Source organism: Microtus oregoni, unplaced genomic scaffold (assembly GCF_018167655.1).
Source record: "Microtus oregoni isolate MIOR12 unplaced genomic scaffold, Mior012 000118F_ref0000498, whole genome shotgun sequence".
Lineage (NCBI taxonomy): Eukaryota > Metazoa > Chordata > Mammalia > Rodentia > Cricetidae > Microtus > Microtus oregoni.
This window is the reverse complement of record NW_024544747.1, coordinates 122,911-143,844: the sequence shown is the minus strand read 5'-3', so window position 1 is coordinate 143,844 and position 20,934 is coordinate 122,911. Positions and strand designations below refer to the sequence as shown.

Genomic DNA, 20,934 nt, shown 5'->3' with positions numbered 1-20,934 from the left:
GGCAGAGGCAGGCAGATCTCTGTGAATTCGAGGCCAGCCTGGTCTACAAGAGCTAGTTCCAGGACAGGCACCAAAAACTACAGAGAAACCCTGTCTCAAAAATCCAAAATAAAACAAAAATTACAGCAAACATTTGTATGGACTTACTAGAATATTTTTAGTACCTATATCAAGCCATTTATTATAATATTAACTTTAGAACTGTTCTTTTTTCTTTTCTTTTTCCTGAGACAGGGTTTCTCTATGTAGCCCTGACTGTCCTTGAACTCACTGAGATCCATCCGCCTCTGCCTCCCAAGTGTTGGGATTAAAGGTGTGCACCACCATGCCTGGCTAGAACTGTTCTAATGTTGAGCACAATATTGCAAGTGAGGGCAGAGGGCAGAATACTGTCTAGATTTTCCTTGCCAAATTGGGATATGATCTGGCAAGTCTTCAGAGAGCTCAGGACAGTCATGAAGTCAATGGTAGAAACTGCCCACAGTGAAAAGGACTCCTAACAGGAAAAGCAAATGACTGTTTCCTGGGATAAATCTGGCTAGCCCCAAACTAAGAATGTAAGGTTCTCCGACCAAGAAGAAAGTGTGTCTCTGGAATCTGTCTGTGTTTGTTCTGACAATGTCTCACTTTGTAACCTTGGCTGGCCTAGAAATCTCCATGTAAACCAAAATGGTTTGGAACTCAGAGAGATCAGCCTGCTTCTGCCTCCTGAGTATGGGGATTAAAGGAATGACTCGACCTTAGAAATCTCTCTCTCTGTCTCTGACTCTCTCTGTCTCTCTCTCTCTCTCTGTCTCTCTCTCTCTCTCTGTCTCTCTCTCTCTCTCTGATTTTTTGAGACAAGCTTTCTCTGTGTAGCCCTGGCTGTCCGGGAACTCACTCTGTACACCAGGCTGGCCTTGAACTCACAGAGATCCACTTGCCTCTGTGTCCCGAGTGCTGGGATTAAAGGTGTGCCACCACCAGACTAGAAATCTCTTTAACAGAACTATTTAGTCAAGTGCATGCAATGTTTACTGGAACACTACTGTTCTTTCTAATGAACAATTATAACAGTGTTAGATAACCACTGATCATAAAACCTAACACTCTCAGAATATAATAATATGCAGCTGTTTTATAAAAACAAGGTAAATCCTTCATCTCCTTTGCTAGGATTCCATGACATACTGTTACATCATTCATATTTAAACCAATTCACAATTCCTCCAACTCTACCACAACTAGAAATAAAAAAATAACAACAACAACAACAACAACATTCAGATGCTGGGTGGTGGTGACACATGTCTTTAATCCCAGCACTTGAGAGGCAGAGGCAGGCGGAGCTCTGTAAACTTGAGGCCAGCCTGATTTGCAGAGTGAGTTCCAAGACAGCCAGGGCTACATAGAGAGACCCTGTCTTGAAAAACAGAAACAAAAACAAAAACAAAAAAACCCCACTGTATACATGTATGAAATTGTCAAAGCATAAATATAAGGTATTCTTTTTTGAACACAGTTGATTTTGTTTGTATGTGTGTGTGCACATGTGCATATTACAGTGTGTGTGTGTGTGTGTGTGTGTGTGTGAGAGAGAGAGAGAGAGAGAGAGAGAGAGAGAGAGAGAGCGAGCCAAGCAAGCAGTAGGATCTGAAAATCACATTTAAGTCATCAGACCTGGTGGCAAGGCTCTTTACCACCAAGGCGAGAGAGAGAGAGAGAGAGAGAGAGAGAGAGAGAGAGAGCGCGAGAGAGAGCGAGCCAAGCAAGCAGTAGGATCTGAAAATCACATTTAAGTCATCAGACCTGGTGGCAAGGCTCTTTACCACCAAGGCAGCCTGCTGACCCCTTCTTAAATTTATTTAGTTTATTGTGTGTATTTATATAGTATATGTTTATGTATGTGGGTGGGCACAGGCATGCCACACTGTGCATGTGTGGAGATCAAAGGACAGCTTATGGAAGTAGGTTCTCTCATTCCACTATGTGGGTCACGAGCGTAGAACTCAGGTTGTCAGGCTTAATGGCAGGTGGTGACATTATCTACTGAATTATCTCACTGGCCCATAAAAGACAATTTAACAGAACTCTTGGCTCCTTCTCTAGCACCATGTCTGTCTGGGTGCCACAAGCCAGCCCCAATGCAAGGTTTTCCTTTATGAGTTGCTGCGGTCATGGTGTCTCTTCACAGCAACAGAAGCCCCAAGGCACCTATACTGGCTGGGGTAAACCCACTTCTCATGAGGTGGCTCTAACTCCAGTCACACTCTGTGACCCCCTTCATTCAGATGGGTTTATCTCTCCATTGCTGTCTTCTCTCCATTCTGACTGCTAAGCATTCTGTCTGAGCTATATCCCCAGCCTCCAAATGGGTTGTGAATGACTTGTGCTAGGGGAAGATCTGAAAGGAGATAGTCTCACGCTCAATTGCTAGGGGAAGGGTTTCAGTTCTGACCACTATGGGACTTTTTACACTTCCTGTCACATGTCTGGATCTAGCCTAATAAAATAATTCCCATCCTCTGTTCTACTGCTGCACTGTTTCCAGATTTGGCCTTGCTCTCCAGATTCTACAATCCCAACAGTTACCCACTCACACTCAGCTGAATGTTCTGAGAAGTAAGTTCTTCTGCCTTCTTTTCCAGGGAGGACACCCACAGCTTCCGCTTCTGGCGGCATCGGGAGGCTGCAGCTCGGTTTCGCTCTAAAAATCTCTGCCGACGCTCATCTGGATCTTCATCTACTGTGCGCCGCCGCCGCCCCCCCGTGCTAGGGGTGGGCTGGGCTGGAGAGACCTGTTGCCCAGGAAAGAAGAATACTGTTTTCTTTTCCCTTTTCTGGCTTGTCTTTGAACAGTCTTGCTATACAGATCAGGCAGACCCTGCATTTTGGCCCTTCTGCTTAGGTATCCAGCGTGCTGGGATCCACAGGCACCAGTTTTTAACTTTGTCACTTGGCAGAGCAGAGAAGTACTTGATGGGAAAATATTTTATTTCCCCAAATCAAAGCTGTGTTACGGAGATTAATAAGGTCTGGTAAAGACCTGGTAACCACATCAAATCTCATCACTATGTCTGCCAGCTTCCTATCCTGCCTCCCACTTCCCAAGTACTCTCAGTACACAGGCAGATAAGCCACAATTCTGTTGGAAACTGATTACTTTTGTATAACAGAATTCCAGAAGTAAAACCAGGATCACTTAGGAGCTTGTTTTGCTTTGTTTTCTTTCTTTTTTGGTGGGGCTGGGAACTGAATCTAGGGTTTGAGCTGGAGTGCTGCTCCCTTTTTTGTTGTTGACTCATGGTCTTCTCCCATTCATGTTGCTCTCCAGGCAGGGAGCCCTGGATAACTTTGAACTCCGGTTCCCCCTGGCTCTATCCCCAAATTCTGGACTCTTCAGACTGTTGTTCCTCCTGTCTTACCCTAAGAAGCTTAGATTACAGGCCTGCGCCACAAGGTCCACTTGCTCTCTCTCCTTCCCTTCCTCTCTCCCTTCTTTTTTTTTCTGATACAGCGACTTTTTTTTGTTTTTGTTTTTTGAGACAGGGTCTCTCTGTGTAGCCTTGGTTGTCCTGGAACTCAACTCTGTAGATCAGGCTGGCCTTAAACTCACAGAGATCCATCTACCTCTGCTTCCAAGTGCTGAGATTAAAGGTGTGCGCTGCCACTACCCAGCTGTCTTTTGTTTTTTAAGCTCCAAGTGATATCTTTTGCAATAAAGCACTATCTTTCCATTCTATTAGTTGACATATATATATATTATATATATATGACATACATATATGTATGGAGAGAGAGAGAGAAGGCTCATCAACTTCATGACAATGCCAAAAATAAATTATTTTTTTTAACCAAAAATAATATCTTTTATAATAATAATATAATTATAATAATATCAATAAAATTATTATTAATATAATATAATTATTAATATAAATAACAATAACAATAACAATAATAATAATTATTATTATTTTGAGACAGGGTTTCTCTGTAGCTTTGGAGCCATCCTGGAACTAGCTCTTATAGACCAGGCTGGCATTGAACTCACAGAGATCTGCCTGCTTCTTCCCGAGTGCTGGGATTAAAGGTGTGCACCACTACTGCCCAGCTTATTATCGTTATGTGTGTCTGTAGAGGTCAGAGTACTCTCCTTTCACCTTCATGTGAATTTGGAAGATGGAACTCATGTTATCAGTGTTGGTAGTGACCATCTCTATTCACTGATCCATCTTGCTGGCCCCTAATTATTTTTTAATTGAACATCTATTTATTAGTATTTTCCCAATGCTAGTCATTAGCCACATAAAGATAAGCAGGAGCTACAACGACAACAAGAAAGGCCTCTAATCCCAGCACTTGGGAGGCAGAGGCAGGCAGATCACTGTGAGTTTGAGGCCAGCCTGGTCTACAGAGTAAGTTTTAGGACTCAGTTACATACTGTGACCTTGTCTCAAAACTCCAAAACCAATAAATGGAAATCTACTTTAGCCTCTACTGTATTCAGTTTCCTAGTAATTCAGTAACTAAGACATGATTTTACTTATTTAGGCTAGTATTATCTTTTGAAAGAAAAAATTAGGGAATTTCTAACTCATATAATGAACTAAAGATTCTGTTTGGATCCTAGTATTGAGGAGAGCCTGTCTTCAAGAAATCCTGATGGGCATGGTACTTGCCTATCGAAAGGTTGAGGCAGACCGGGCAGTAATGGTGCATGCCTTTAATCCTAGCACTTGGAAAGGCAGGTGGATCTCTTGAGGTTGAGGCTGAGGCCAGCCTGAACTACAGAGTGAGTTCCAGGACAGCCAGGGAAATACAGAGAAATCCTAACTTAAAAAAAAAAAAAAAAAAGGAGGGTCATGAGTTTGAGATCTCTCAAAAACTCCAAACCAAAAACAAATGGGAAAAGATAAGAAAGGAGAGAAGAGAACTCAGTAGTGACTGACAAGGAGCCACATCCTTTTTCTAAGAGGAAAAGCCCAGCTCAGGCAAGGGTTACTTGCTTTATCCCCAGGACTGGCTGGCTTTGGGGAGGGAGGGGTCAGAATGATTGGAAACCTTAGCTTTCAAGAAGAAAACACAAATGAAAGCTCGTGCTGTTGGCCAAGGCTTAAGGCAGCATATGGCCATGAAATGTCTGGACATGTGGTAGTACTGATGAAGCAGGTGGTGACATCAGTGAAGAGACTGGGCAGTGAATGTACCTCTAGAAACCAATCCCGGGTCACTGTCATCTATCCAGTGAAGACAATTATGAGAACCGAAGCTATTCAGTTCCTAAAGAACCGCATTAAAACAGAGACTTCTTTGAGAAGAAATTGGGCAACTAAATGGGACCTCTGCTGACTTTAAATTTTTTTTTAATTTTCATTTCTTTGTGATAAAAAGGAATTATCAGATTGGTAACGAGGTTTTTTTGGTATGTTTTCTTACTTCTAATGAGCTATATTTCACTATTATAATATCATATTGTATTAATATATTTTTATAATGTGCTTTCTGTTATAAAATCTAATCAGATAACTGATAACTTTTAACAGATAAGCAAGAGATACAGAGGCTTCCTTTGTTTAGTGCGTGATTTGGCTTAATATGAGTCTCTATCATCTAAGAATCTATATTAGATTATCATTCACATATGGGAAATACAGAGGCCTTCTCTGCAACAGCTCTGCGTAATTCATGCTGCTTGCACTGATGTCTAACCAGAGGCAGGCAGATGAAAATAGCTTGTGTCACTATAGTCAACGTACCAAAAACATCCAAAGTAGCAGGACACCCAGAAATTTAAATTTATTAATGTATTCTTCTCTCAGTTCATGCTTCTTGAAAATCAGCTATAACATAAAGAATAAGGGCACAACTGACCTGTGGCTGGGCAGGGGATGGGGTATCAGGGTGCTGAATGAGGATCTGGTTCTGCTCTGGACGGGCTGTCACCATGGTGCTGGCAGTACCCACCATCATCCCACAACCTCCATTGACGGAAGAGACTTGGTGGGTCAGAGTGGCTTTTAGTCTCTGTGTGGAAAGATTGTTTAAAAAGACAAGGGTGAGATTTTGCCAAGGATAAACTTATATTACTGACCTTATACCTAAAATTCTCACTCTAATTTTCTCTTAACAGAGGAACTAAAAGACAATGGCAGGGAGAGAAAATATGCACCTGGACCCCTAAAATGCCTACTTTGTTCCCTGGCTCTCATCCTGGGCACAGCTGGGGACAGGGCTTGTGGAAGCGATGGACCCAGATGGAAGCTCTCCTGGAACCTGGCCAGACCCTGGTTAAAGCCGCTCACCACTTGGCCAGCTCCCCGCCCACTCCCTCCCTCCATCTGTCACCCTGGACTGAAATGGCAAGTGTTCCATTCCAAACAATCTGTGCTGCTGCTTCTGTGCCGTGACCTGTGCCAGGCTATCAGGGTGGGGACAGGAGACTTAGGAATCAGGGTCTTTTCCAAGCCCACAGAAGGATGTATTCAACCTTCAGAGGGCTCCTGTGCTTAGTTCCCTTGAAAAATCTAGGCTGATAACTACTTCTTTTAGAAGGCCAACCCTGCTCTAGGCCGGAATGGACTCACCATCTTGGCTTCTGACGGCATAGGGTGGCCAGATGGAGAAATGGAGCCACTACTGTTGACTGGTGGGCCAGGTATACCAGGAATGTTGGGCACCATAGACACAGGTCTGGCCAGCTAAATTAAGAGAAGGAGACATGGTAGCATTGGTTTCCCTCAAACGGAGTGTTTTTAAGATTGGCATGTCAGGGCCTGTTCTGTGTAATCTGCTCACAGGACATGTAGAAACAGCCTTGGAAATACCTGTCCTAAGGAGGGTCACAGAGTAAATGATCTCATTCTTTAGTGTGGGGACATCTTCCATGGGAAGGGCTAGAGATGTCTCTTTAGGAAAGCGGTGCACAGTGCCGGAGAAGCTGTGTGCCAAGTGAAATCAACCAATCAGCAGGTTGGCAAGATTAACTCCTTGACTAGAAGCCAACTGTCCAGATGAGTCTTTGTCTAGTGTTTCACAGTGCTGGGCTGGCAGAGGTTAGTGAAGAGTTTGGGCAAACTGCCACATACAACTAAAACAGTCCAGGTCCACATTTCCCTGGTGGGGGGGTCCTCTGGTTATGATCATTCAGGTGGAAGGGAGGGATCAGTGTGCTGGTAGGTTTGGCCGCCCCAACTACAAAACTCACTGAAATAACAGAAGGCATCTGTACTGGAGGCCCTGGCAGCACAGGCATGGTCTGTCCATTAGCAAGATGCATGACGAGAGGGAGGGAGCCAGTAGGAGATCTGCAGGAGAATTGAAGGGAGATATCACAATCTCGACCTTTTGCCTGTTGGTCTTTTTCTCCTATAATTAGATATTTTTAATAGCCTTCTCATTAAGAAAGGTATAAAACAGCACTATTAAATCTTGGCATCCTTTTGAACATGGGAAAAATGGAGAGAAATGACAGTCTGTTTTTGTCCTAGGGTTTTAACAGAAGTATTTTAGAACATGTCAAACAAGCCCCAGTCTACCTGCCTTAGTCTGCAAAGACTTGGTGGCTTTTTGGTGCTGGGGATTAATAAGACCTTGGACATGTGAGCTACTTTTCTAGTTCTACAGTCTGGCAACAACTTTATACCTTTCAAATTAATCGAATTTAATGGCTGGGAAGTAACTCTATTAGGAATTTGGGATAATTAAACAAACATCTCCAGCAAATAACTTTTTTGAAAATGTTTTATTTTAGGAAACAATCTTAATAACTCTTTTCTTGGGCATGTAAAAATAAATTGCTAAACCAGGTGGTGGTGCATGCCTTTAATCCCAGCATTTAAGAAGCAGAGACAGGTGGATCTCTGTGAGTTCAAGGCCAGCCTGGCCTATAGAGCAAATTCCAGGATAGGTTCCAAAGCTACAGAGAAACCCTGTCTCAAAAACAAAACAAAAACAACAACAACAACAACAAAAAATTTGCTGGAGCCAGCTTCAGTAGCATATACCTGTAATCCCCAGCATGCAGGAGGTAGAAGCAGGATGATGAGAATTTGAGGCCAGCCTTGGCTACTTAGAAAGATCATGTCTTAAAACAACAATAAACTGAGAACAACAACAGAACAGTTTCTATTTTTATCAAATAATTTCAAAACATAGAAAGAGATTCAGAAGGGCTGGAGGTGGTTCTTCATATATTACAGAAGATCAGTTCAGTTTATAGCACCCACATTGGGCAGCTCACTGAGGGTTACGTGAACATACCCAGAGGAAGTCACACACATCTACACATAATTTTAAAAGATAGTAAGAATAAATCCTTAAAAAACAATGCCTAGTGGTGTTGGTAGACACTTTAACCTCAGTACTCGGGAGGCCGAGGCAGGTGGATCTCCGAGTTCAAAGCCAGGCTAGTCTACAGAGCCAGGGCTATATAGAGAAACTCTGTTTCAAAAAAACCAAAGGAAATCCAGATTCCACGGTTTCTCCTACTCTCCTACTTACCCCATTTGCCTGTTAGATGGTGGAGCCTGTGTGATGACAGAGGTTGGGGAAGGAAGAGTCGGATGAAGTGGATCATAACCTAAGTGGAGTGGCAGGGAGCCAGGACGTACGATGGTGGGTGTAGGGGTAGAAATCACAACAGGTTTTGTGGCAACTTCCTAGGGAGAGGGGACAACAAATTTCAAAAAGCTTTAAGAACTGTGTATAGGGAAATACACTGTTGGGCTTTTCACTGAAAGAGCATTAGTTACCCAATTCCACACTTCACCCATTCAGTAGGGACAATGATTAAAGATCATTTGGAAAATCATTTGAAGTCTTTGGAGAAATGCTGTAACCTACGACATTACAATATCATGTAAATTCCAGGGATTTTCTACACTATAAATACTCTCATTCTAAATAATACTGAGTGTCCTATGACTTCCACTGAGAAAATAAAGGTATACTGGTGGTGGGACAGTCCAGTGTTTCCAAGAGACTTCACTAAGCAGGGTCTACAGAAGCTTGACACAGTGCTTCTCACTGTTAACTAGTTAGGACCTCAGACCTTGAATCATCTCTACAAAGTCTCCAGAAATTAGCTGCCTACAGAAAGGGGAAGGAGGGAGACAGCTCATATTTATGGAAAAGGTAGCTTTGAGAACTTAATAAGTCAGATTCAATTCTAAGTAAGACAAGGCACAGATGTTCTCTCCACAGTACATATTAAAACTAGCACTGGCAGGACAGTAGAGACAGGGAGGTGACATAAGTGACTTCTGGGTGGTTTTTTTTTTTTTTTGTTTTTCGCTGTAGTCCTGGAACTAGCTCTTGTAGACCAGGCTGGCCTCGAACTCACAGAGATCCACATAAGTGGACTTCTGAAGGTCTAATATCTGATTTTGATCTGGGAGCTGATTACTACAGATTATTCACTTTTTGGAAAGTTGGAGGGTTCTATAATTACAGTTGTATTATATGTCAAAGAAAATGGTCTTTAAAAATAGGTATACAAGCCAGGTGGTGGTGACACACGCCTTTAATCCCAGCATTCTGGAAGGCAGAGGCAGGCAAATCTCTGAGTTTGAGACCAGTCTGGTCTACAAGAACTAGTTCCAGGACAAGCTCCAAAAAGCTACAGAGAAACCCTGTCTCCAAAAACCAAAAAAAACAAACAAACAAACAAAAAAAAAAGAAAAGAAAAAGGTAGACAAGCCAGGTGGTAGTGATACACACCTTTAATCCCAGCACTCTGGAAGGCAGAGGCAGGCAAATCTCTCTGAGTTTGAGCCCAGCCTGGTCTATAGAGCGAGTTCTAGGACAGCCAGGGTTATACAGAAACCCTGTCTTAAAAAACAAAACAAAACAACAACAAAAAAGGTGGCACACACCTTTAATCCCAGTACTCAGGAGGAGAGGTGGGTAGTTACAAAATGAGTTTCAGGACACGAGGTGTGGTGGAGGATGCACTGGAAAGCTGAGGCATGAGTGTTACTGTGAGTTGGAGGGCAACTTGGGGCTACATTATGAGACTATCTCAAAAAAGGTTTAAAACAAAACAACCACCAAAAGTAACTACTTTTACAAATAATCCCTTTACGTTATTTCCCTCTGGGAGGAATTTTTTCCTAATAGTTTAATGTCTTGTGCTGAATAGTTTTATGTCAATTTGACACAAGCTAGAGCTATTTGAAAGGAGGGAACCTCAATTGAGAAAACACCTCCATAAGATCTGGCTGTAGGTAAGCCTGTACAGCATTTTTTAAAATTAGTGGTTGATGGGGTAGGGCCCAGTCCATTGTGGGTGGTCCTGGGCTCTATAAGAAAGAAGGCTGAGGGGCTGGAGAGATAGCTCAGAGGTTAAGAGCATTGCCTGCTCTACCAAAGGTCCTGAGTTCAATTCCCAGCAACCACATGGTGGCTCACAACCATCTGTAATGAGGTCTGGTGCCCTCTTCTGGCCAGCAGGCATACACACAGACAGAATATTGTATCCATAATAAATAAATAAATAAATATTAAAAAAAAAGAAAGAAAGAAGGCTGAGCAAATCATGAGGCACAAGCCAGCAAGCAGCACTCAGCACTCCCCTCTGGCCACTGCATCAGCCCCTGCCTCTGGGTTCCTGCCCTGTTAAGAGTTCTGTTCTGACTTCCTTGATGATGAACCGCAATGTGGAAGTGTGGTCATGGTGCTTCATCACATCACTAATAACCCTGACTAAAAGACATGTGCAATTAATGAATACATGGTTTTATCTCTTTTTTTGTATTAAAATATATTTATTTATCTGTGGCCAGAGGCTTATGGAAATCAGAGGACAACTTACAGAAGTCAATTCTCTCCTTCCACCATGCAGGTCCTGGGGATCAAACTTAGGCTGTCAGAAGATACCTTTACCCTATACAGTCCATCCCAGGCTGGCTTTGAGTTCACCAAGTAACCAAGGATAACCTGGAATTCCTGATCTTTGTTTCGACCTCCCAAGTGTTGGGATGTTAGGTGTGCACTACTATGCCTAGTTTCTTTTTTTTCTTTCTTTTTAAAAAACAAAAACTCAAGGTTCTATTATGTAACCCTGACCCAGAATTCACTATATAAAACAGACTGGCCTTGAACTCACAGAGATCCACCTACCTCTGCCTCCCAAGTGCTGTGATTAAAAGCACATGCCACCATACATACCTGACTTCTTTTTTACTTACCGAAATATAATTAATCTAAAGTCATTACAATGAAATTACTTTTGCATAAGCAAAATCAGGATGGAGATCATTTCCAGCACCCAAGAAGATTTTCCTCTGTCCTTTCCTGATTCACACTCTACCATCATGAGAGGTACCCACTGTTCTATTTATCCCCTCTCTCTTTGTCCCTGTTGTGGGATCCTCTTTGTGACAGCAGCATTTTGTATTCTCCAGGCTGACCTAAAACACATCCTGTTATTCAGTGTTTGTGAAATCTATGTATATTGTTATGTATTCCTTCTGACCATCCATCCACTCACCTTCTAATTCTCTCCTTCATTCTTCCCTCCCTCTCGCCCTCCTCTCCTTTTTTTTCTTTTTGTGGTACTCAGGATTGAGCCCACAGCCTTACACATGATAGGCAGGTGCTCTGCCACTAAACTTCATCTTCAGCCTGGTTCATCAAATGCCACACATATCACTCTCTGTCAGTAGGGCGGTAGTGGCGCACACCTTTAATCCAAGCACTTGGGAGGCAGAGGCAGAGATATACCACTATTATACCACTATTTGTTTGTTGCTGCAATGGAATCCAGGCATTGTGAACACTAAGCAAGTGCCATCCCTAGCTACATCACCAGCTTTTGGTTGATTGATACTCGGAATGTTTTCATTCTCTCTTCTAATCTGAGTATGTTCTGTGGAATATTCCTTTACACCGTGTGGATATATGTTGCTGTGATTGGTTTAATTAAGAAGCTGACTGGCCAATAGCTGAACAAAATAGGGTTTAGGCAGGAGAGCCAGACTAGAAGAATTCTGGGATGAAGAAGGACAGAGTCAGGGGAGTTGCCAGAGATGCACAGACAGAAGCAAGTTGGGCATGCCATACTAAAAAAAGGTATTAAGCGGGGGCTGGAGAAATGGCTCAGCGGTTAAGAGCACTGATTGCTCTTCCAGAGGACCCAGGTTCAATTCCCAGCACCCACATGGCAGTTCACAACTGTCTGAAAATCCAGTTCCAGGGGATCTGACACCTTCACACCAATGCACATAAAATAAAGATAAATAAATCATAAAAAATTTTTTTAAAAAGGTATTAAGACAAGTAAAAAGCATAGATAAGAAATATGGATTAACATAAATGTAAGAGCTATATTTATAATTAATATCAGCCTCAGCGTGTTTGAGAGCAACTGCAGCACACGAAAACTCTACTTACAAATGGTAGCCAATGTGGGGCCAGAATTTCCATATAAGACCTGACAAAGCTTTAAAAAAAAAAAGATTCTAAACACAAAAACAGGTTCAAGCATGGCTTCTTGGTAACCACCTTTTCTCAGGTAGGCTGTTTGCTGGAGAGAAGCAGAGACATGGCTCCTTTAAGAGATGGGTTTCTGGCTCAGTGCTAGTGGCAAAAAAATTAACATGACTCTTTTAAGAGGCCCTTCTACCAAAAACTTAAATGGGGTTTATGAGCAGTAGGAGGTGCACTACTTGGCAGAGTGGACCCAAAAACTCCCCAGAGTTGGGATGGTAAATTGGCTCTCCCTCGGGCACCTTCGAGGGAACTGTGTGGGGCGGAGCTAGCCGCCAAAGGAGAGGCTTTGCTCCTAGCCATACTGCTTAACAGTTTAAAGGCTCATGCAGTTAGAAAAAGATTACAGATATGTAATAAAGAGAGATTTGGATAAAAAAACCCTCTAAACAGGTTACAGTGTGTTTAAAAATATACATAGGTATGGGAGAGAAAAAAGACAGTATAGACAGTCATAAAAGATATATATAGTTTTAAAATAATAAAGTCCTTAAAAAGGAAATAAAATAATATGAAAGAAATAAGCTAAGCAAAGATGAAAAATACACAAAAAGTCTGGTTCCTATGTTATTGTGCTGTCTTTAAGTTTTTTTGGCTGCTAAGAGACATTGGGTTATAAAAGGTACTAGATTAAACCAACCTATATATTTTAAAAATATCTTGACTTCAAAATTTAAGTCAAAAGATATGTTACTTTGGGGAAGATGCCAGGGATCACATCAGAGGAGTAGCAAGTAGCAATTGAAGTTCAAGGTGTCAGTCCACCAGGAAGAAACTCTTCTGGTGGGTGAATCTCGGTTAGGCAAGGCCACAGATCCCAGAGTGTCTTTTGCTTCTGCTGTGCCTTTACATGCTGCTATCTTTCTCTGGTATCTGGTACGGTGTGAGTGGGTGTGGGGAGACCCCACTGCCTGTAATGTAATGTGTCTATCTCATGGATACATCCTGTTCTACTGGGCATTTTTACCTGTGTATTGTCACCAAAGATAATTCTTTTCTAAGCTGTACTGTCTAATCAATAATAATAATGTTAGCATATACAGAGTTTTGATGAATAAAAATAAATGTAAAGAATCTGTATAGATTGTGGCTCAAGTTAATGATTAAGAAAAACAATTGACTCCCAGAGCCAGGCTGGCTTAAATTCCTTTAATCTTAATGCTGAAAGATACAGTCATAGATTCTGGTGTGTGTCAATAGCTGTAACAAAGCTCCAAAATAACTTCAGGTTAGAGCAGATGCTTTGATAATAGCCTTAGGATAAAAAAAAAAACAAAAACAAACAAAAAAAAACACCCCAAAAAATCTAAAGTTCACAAGGACACATAGCCGAGCTATAAATTCATTAGGTGAGGGTCAAAATACAAAGCAGCCCAACTGACATACTTTCCTTGCTAGGGTTGGTTGGTGACCAAAGGTGATGGTTAATTCCTTGTGCTCATTCCTGGCCTCAATCTTCTGATATAAGAAACTACTGATGAGTGAGTTTGCACCCTAAAGAATTAAGCATAGATGGCTGATGGTTTTCATGTATAAATGTATAGGTTTGTGATCTCTTTAAGATTCTTTATATGATTACTTTTCAAGATAAATAGTAAAATGATTGATTCTTTCTTTGTAACAGCAATATGCAGCCTGCCAATAAAGAGTTGGCTGAGAAAAATTACTTGCTCATATTCTGTAATCTGTAACAAGTTACTTAGATGTAAATGTATGTGGGTTATTGGGGTGACTTTGTTTTTAATCATGTAAGGGAGATAAAAAACATGTTTTTCGCCTTTAATCCCAGCACTCGGGAGGCAGAGGCAGGCGGATCTCTGTGAGTTCGAGACCAGCCTGGTCTACAAGAGCTAGTTCCAGGACAGGCTCCAAAACCACAGAGAAACCCTGTCTCGAAAAACAAAACAAAACAAAACAAAACAAAAAAACCCCCAAAAAACATGTTTTTACCTGTATTCATTATAATAATTCACTTGAAAAACTGAATGTAACCACACTGTAATTTTTATATTACCTAAAAGATTTTGCTGGGGTATATAAGCTGTATCTAGAGATAGAGCTAGAAAGAGTTAAAATGGGCTAGAAGGAAGACATCAAAGTGAGAGAGTTAGAGGGAAACATCAAGAGTAAAGACAGAGTTAGAAAACATCAAGAATGAGAGAAGAAAGAAGAGAATGCAAAAAAAAAATAAATAAAGGTTTGAAGGAAATAATTAAGAGAGTGTGTGAGTGTCTTTTTTCCTAACCCTTTCAGATAGAGAAGTCTAGTGTACCCTGATGCTGTGGATTCCTTTCGAGCCCTGCACTGTCTAGAGTGTCTGTCCCCCAGGCAGCAATAGAAAGAGGTTATGCTTTTATTTCCACAGAAAATGAGAGGCTGTGGATTTGTTCAAGGTTAAGGATGATCAGGTTTCACTGAGGAAGACCTTCTTGAAATCCTGACTACAGACACAAAGAAATAAACCTAGAAGAATTACAAGACATGTGTATGCAAGACACCTGCTCAAACATGTAATAAAAAATCATCTTTGGCTGATTTGTATACAATACAGTCTATACTTGTATTAATACAGATATGTATGTTACCTTTAAAAGGTTATGTATTTTCAGGGGCCAGACACCAATGAAAGCGGATGGCCCAGGTGATTCAGCATCCAGAACAGCTTCAAAGCTGCTGACTAAGACGGTCCAGTCTCACAAACTATTTCAGTCAGGGCCTAATAGTTATCCTGATTTTCTCAAGGGTCTCCCAACGATAACAGTGTCCACAAACAACAAGAAGTAAACTAGAGAGTGACATCTGCATTCCCAAAAGATTCGGTATAAATGGTTGTCATCATTTAAGGAGGTTTGGTTACAAATTTTTAGTGGTCATAGTCAGGAAAAAAGCTAAACATAGGAGTTAAATTCAAAGATCTCTTTCTAAGGGAAAAGGGGGATAGGGCACAGAAATGATGGGATAAAAGGATAGATTATTAAATCTCTTAAACCAAAAACAACTATTCATCTAAAAATATTTTATATTGGTATGTATTTTGGTTTATTGATACAAATTTAAAGTTAATTTTGTTATGCTGTATGTATGTTTCTACTCTTGTTTGGAAGTATTGTATTTGCTTAAAAATGTAATATATAAGCCGGGTGGTGGAGCTGCATGCCTTTAATCTCAGTACTCGAGAGGCAGAGACAGGCAGATCTCTGTGAGTTCGAGGCCAGCTTAGTCTAAAAGAGCTAGTTTCCAGAACAGGTTCCAAAGCTACAGAGAAACCCTGTCTTGAAAAACCAAAAAAAAAAAAAAAGTATAAAAAGTATAATTAGGAAATACAGATTAATAGTTACCTACAGTAAGTCAAATTTATAGTCATGTTAGGTATGTTTTCAAGGTCATACATAGATAAATTCAGATAGATAAGATGGTCTTTAATCATGTCAAAGACCTACAGAATATGGTATTTAATGTTTAATTACCTAAGGTTTTTCATGACAATGAGTCACATCTGTTCCTGGCAGCACCAATTTGCTTCAGAGATTATCTTAATGGGCATAGAAGAAACTCCATAAGGAATTTGCTTTCTTTATGGCAAAAGCTAGCAAAGAAACTGCCCTTGCCTCAATTACTGACAATTACTGTCCACTGGACCAGCAGGATGCAAGAAATGCAACTGCTGAACTTTGCCAAGATAAGGTAGGAGAGTCCTTCAAAATTCCCTGCTTCTCAGGAAAGTTTGTCAGACATGTTAAGCCTGTAGGCCAGAGTTGGATGCCCCAACATTAGAGGAACCTAGGGTGACTGTCCACGTGGCCTAATGTCCCTGTCATTAGGTAACATTTTACCCTTCTGTGGTCTTTGATGGAGTTAAAGACTAGACAGCTGTAATTATAGTTTTCCTTAATTATGATAAAAAGGTAAATTAGATGTAAAACTTTAGACCCACCAAGAAAAGATAGATAATAGAGTATTTTCTCTAATATTGCCAAATACAAATGGACTGGATAGTGTAACTGTTTTTGATAACTGTTTTTGTTGTATGTTGACAGAGCTTTTTGTCCTGCCCAGTCCCACAGCCATTCAGTCTCAAAGAAACACACAGAGGTCTACATTAATTATAAACTGGTTGGCTTATTAGCTCAGGCTTCTTATTAACTCTTATAACTTACATTAGCCCATAATTCTTGTCTATGTTAGCCATGTGGCTTGGTACCTTTTTATCAGCAAGGCATTCTCATCTTGCTTCCTCTGTGTCTGGATGAAGACTGCAGATTGCATCTTTCCTCTTCCCAGAATTCTCCTGTTCTCATCGCCCAGCCTCTACTTCTTGCCTGGTCGCCCCACCTATATACTTCCTGCCTGGCTACTGGCCAATGAGCGTTTTATTAAAACAACACAAGACCACTGTTCCACAGCAGCTGTATATAATTTTTCTATGTTAAAGTTAAAACCTTCCTTTTTTTATTTAGACAAAAGGGGGAAATGCTGTGGAATATTCCTTTACTGCTATGATTAGTTTAATAAAGAAGCTGACTGGCCAATAGCTGAACAAAATAAGATTAGGCAGGAGAGCCAGATTAGGAGAATTCTAAATAAAGATAAAGAAGGGTAAAGTCAGGGGAGTTGCCAGAAATGCAGGGCGAGAAGTAAGATGGGCATGCCATACTGAAAAAAAGGTACCAAGTTGTGTGGCAGAGCATATATAAGAAATATGGGTTAACATAAATGTAAGAGCTAGCTAGTAATAAGTCTGAGCTATTGGCTGAGCATTTACAATTAATATTAAGTCTCCGTGTTGATTATTTGGGAAGTGGTGGGACAGTAACTTCTGCCTACATGTGTGTATGTGGTATGTGTATGTTTGTGTGTGAGTGTGGTCATGTGGAGGTCAGAGGACAACTACTGGGTTTGTTCCTCCCCTTGTTTTGAGATAGGAACTCTTCTTTTACCACTGTAAACAACAGGCTAGACAGCTTCCAAAGGTATCTTCTGTCTATCTGTACCTGCTATCTCACAGCAAAAGCATTGGGATTAGAGGCACATACTACTTACCTGGGTGGTATATTTACCCAGATTTTCTGGATTTAAACTTGAGTTCCCATGCTTGTACAGCAAGCACTTTTACCTACTAAGTTATCTTTCTAGCTTCCAGACGCTTAAAAAAAAATGAATAATGCTGAGCAGTGCTGGTACACGCCTTTAATCCCAGCACTCAGGAGGCAGAGGCAGGTGGATCTCTGTGAGTTTGAGGCCAGCCTGGTCTACGGAGAGAGTTCCAGATCAGGCTTCAAAGCTACAGAGAAATCCTGTCTCAAAAAACAAACAAACAAAAAAACAGAAAAAAATAACATTTTTATGAACATTCTTACTTATTTCTGTTGGTATACACACAAAACAATCTCTTCAATTTGGAGTTGGAAGTGTAATTGTTAGATGACGGAGTAGGTGTAATTTATTTACATTGCTTAAATATTTAAGATTCCTTTCAAATTATGTATAGACATATCGATAGTGCATATTTGGAGACTAGGGCAGGAGGATTGAGTTCAAAAGTCCGCGTGGGCTACATCAATAAGATGCTATCAAAAAAAAAAAAGAGAGAGAGAGAGAGAGAAAAGAAACGAAAGGAAGAAAAGACATTCATTCCTTTGAGTCCAATCAACCCTTCTCCATCTATCTATCTATCATCTATCTATCTATCTATCTATCTATCTATCTATCTATCTATTTTTGGTTTTTCAAGACAGGGTTTCTCTGTGTTACTTTGGAGCCAGTCCTGGAACTAGCTGTTGTAGACCAGGCTGGTCTCGAACTCACAGAGATCTACCTGTCTCTACCTCCCAAGTGCAGAGCCACCACCGCCCGTTAACCTTTTTCCATTTATGAATACCATTTATGAATCAAAACTAACATTTGGGATGACTTTTGGGAGAGAATTTTACCTTCTCCTTCAGTGGTGGGGAGCAGGGGCTAGAGGCAGGACTGTCGGGGGGTGATGAGTCTACCTCCACTGGCTCCTCTTCTTTGATTTTGATGTCTGGTGTAGAAGGCAGAGACATGTCAAGAGGCCCAGGAGCACCCTGTTGGGGAAACAGTAAGTGGAGTTCAGTTTCATGATGCGTGTAACAATGAGGTCAGGGCATTTGTTTCACCAAGTTCAGCTCTTGGTCAAGTGGTGTAGGAGGTTTTTCTGTTTGTGTGTTGCTTTCATTGGCTGAATAAAGAGACTTCCTTGGCCTTTTGATAGGGCAGAATTTAGATAGATAGAGTAGACCGAACAGGATGCTGGGAAGGATAGACAGGCAGACACCATGGTTCTCCTGCCCGAGATGGACGCTGGTTAAACTCATGCCAGTAAGCCACAGTTAAGTGATGATACACATTAATGGAGATGGGTTAAACTAATATGTGAGATTTAGCCAATAAGAGGCTAGAAATAATGGGCCAGGCAGTGATTTAATTAATACAATTTCTGTGTGATTATTTTGGGTGTAAGCTAGCCGGTGGGATGGAACAAGGGGCCCTGCTCCTTTATACAACAGTCAAGACCCTGAGCTGCCAAGTGCCAGAGAAATGTAGATTCATGCTTTATGTAGACTCTGGTCAAGTCACAGTATCTTCTTGGGGCTTCTGTTCCCTAACTACAAAATGAAGATAACATCAGTTGAAAGCAAGTACTTGTAATGCTTAAAAACATGTAAAATAAATGCCACTTAAATCCATGCAAATGCTACATTTATAATATTTCCCCCCAGCAAAGTAAAAGAACTTCTGAATCAATTACCTATCAATTCCCAGCCAGCTTTGCTGGTCATTGGAGAACTGTGAACACTTTCTCTGCCAACCAGAATGCCTTGGTTATTAACCAGTTACCAAAAGCAGCAGAAGACAAACTAGCCATTAAAGTGCTGCAAAAAAAGATAGAAAAGATCTTTTCTGGGGAACCTGTCATGTTAGACGGTGATCACAATCTGTTTAGGGCAGGAGACTAGAAACTTCATACAGGGTTTGGGGATAAACAAAGAAAGGAAAGGCTGGTCTCATCTCATCAATGAAAAAATGGGTCTCAGAGACAGTACCAGAGGAACCAGAAAGTAAATAACTTTCCAGGCAGAGGTGCCACTACCTAACTTAATTGGCAGCTATAAATGGCTTTGCAGGGAATAGTAAACTATCTGATATAAGAACCCTGATGCTGTACCAGCTTCATGTCAAAGTGGATCCTTTGTTCTCTTCTTCCTATATCCTAGGCTTCTTGGTGAAAGGGGAATTTGTTCCTACCACTTTTTTTGCTACTTTCCCAACCCCAGACATGGTCTCAGCTGTGTAGCTTAGGCTGGCTTTGAACTCTTGAACTTATTATCTTTCCACCTCCCCATCCCAAGTGCTAGGATGACAGATGTACACCATCACTTGCTACCTTCACCTCTGGAAGCCTGAGCAGCAAACTAATTCAGTGTACTGTACTAAAGAGGTAGCAATGATTCTTCTCCATCTCATAGGGTGAGGAACTCCAAAGGATTTTATTTCTGCTTTACTTTTTCTATGTTCCTAAATCTCAGAGCCAATTTAGCTCATTCTGAGACACACTGATGGGAAGGGAAGCCTCTAAGAAAACTTCCCTTTAGAATTCCCAAGAACCATCTCCTATAAAGATTGCGGTTTGGGAAAGTTTCAGGATCATTAAATACCCCTGGAGATAAGACTCCACCACATCTGTGCTTCTCATCAAGGGGAAGAAAAGGCCACCCCTGGACAGAGAGAGAGAATCACCAAAGGAAAATGTTAAGTGAGCTAAAAAATGGCAGCAGGAAGGATAAAGCAATGAGCAGGAAACGTTAACGTTTTTAAATTCTATTTTTTCTTCCTCTTATTTATTCACGTGTGTACATGCTGGGATCAAATGTGCTGCGGTGTAGTGTAGAGCTGTGGTGTAGCGCAGTGTAGAGCCGCAGTGTAGAGCCGCAGTGTAGTGTAGAGCCGTGGTGTAGTGTAGCGCCGCGGTGTAGTGTAGCGCCGCGGTGTATTGTAGTGCGGTGTAGTGTAGAGCTGTGGTGTAGTGTAGAGCCGCGGTGTAGTGTAGAGCCGCGGTGTAGTGTAGAGCCGCGGTGTAGTGTAGAGCCGCGGTGTATTGTAGTGCGGTGTAGTGTAGAGCTGTGGTGTAGTGTAGCGCTGTGGTGTAGTTAGTGCTGTGGTGTGTATGTGGAAGCTGGAGGACAACTTTTGAGAGCCAGTTCTTGCCTTTGTTCCTTATTTTAAAATTTTATTTTACATGTATGGATGTTTTGCCTGCATGCATGTTTGTGTACCACTTGTGTGCCTGGTGCCCAAGGAGGCCAGAAGAGGGTGTTGGATGCCTTGGCGCTGGAGTTACAGATGGTTGTAAGCCACTAGGTGGGTGCTGGGAATCAAATCCAGGACCTCTGAAAGAGCAGCCCGGGCTTTTACCTGCTAAGCAATCTCTCCAGTTCCAATTAT

General features: G+C 41.4%; 1 protein-coding gene across 7 annotated transcripts in view; it reads right to left on the bottom strand.

Moving 5' to 3' along the window:
* The window catches only part of LOC121444181 (cyclic AMP-dependent transcription factor ATF-7), a 114,275-nt gene that overhangs the window by 16,300 nt on the left and 77,041 nt on the right, over positions 1-20,934 (bottom strand). For 4 of the 7 annotated variants that reach the window (XM_041645976.1, XM_041645974.1, XM_041645975.1 and 1 more), the window contains 6 exons: positions 18,399-18,536; positions 8,482-8,639; positions 7,187-7,286; positions 6,567-6,680; positions 5,854-6,006; positions 2,580-2,777 (listed from right to left, as the gene is read on the bottom strand). In XM_041645976.1, coding sequence (XP_041501910.1) covers positions 2,580-2,777; positions 5,854-6,006; positions 6,567-6,680; positions 7,187-7,286; positions 8,482-8,639; positions 18,399-18,536 — 861 coding nt within the window. Of the gene's footprint in view, positions 1-2,579; positions 2,778-5,853; positions 6,007-6,566; positions 6,681-7,186; positions 7,287-8,481; positions 8,640-18,398; positions 18,537-19,240; positions 19,360-20,934 lie in introns of those variants that run through there. The other 3 variants (XM_041645979.1, XM_041645977.1, XM_041645978.1) reach the window with 3 other exon arrangements.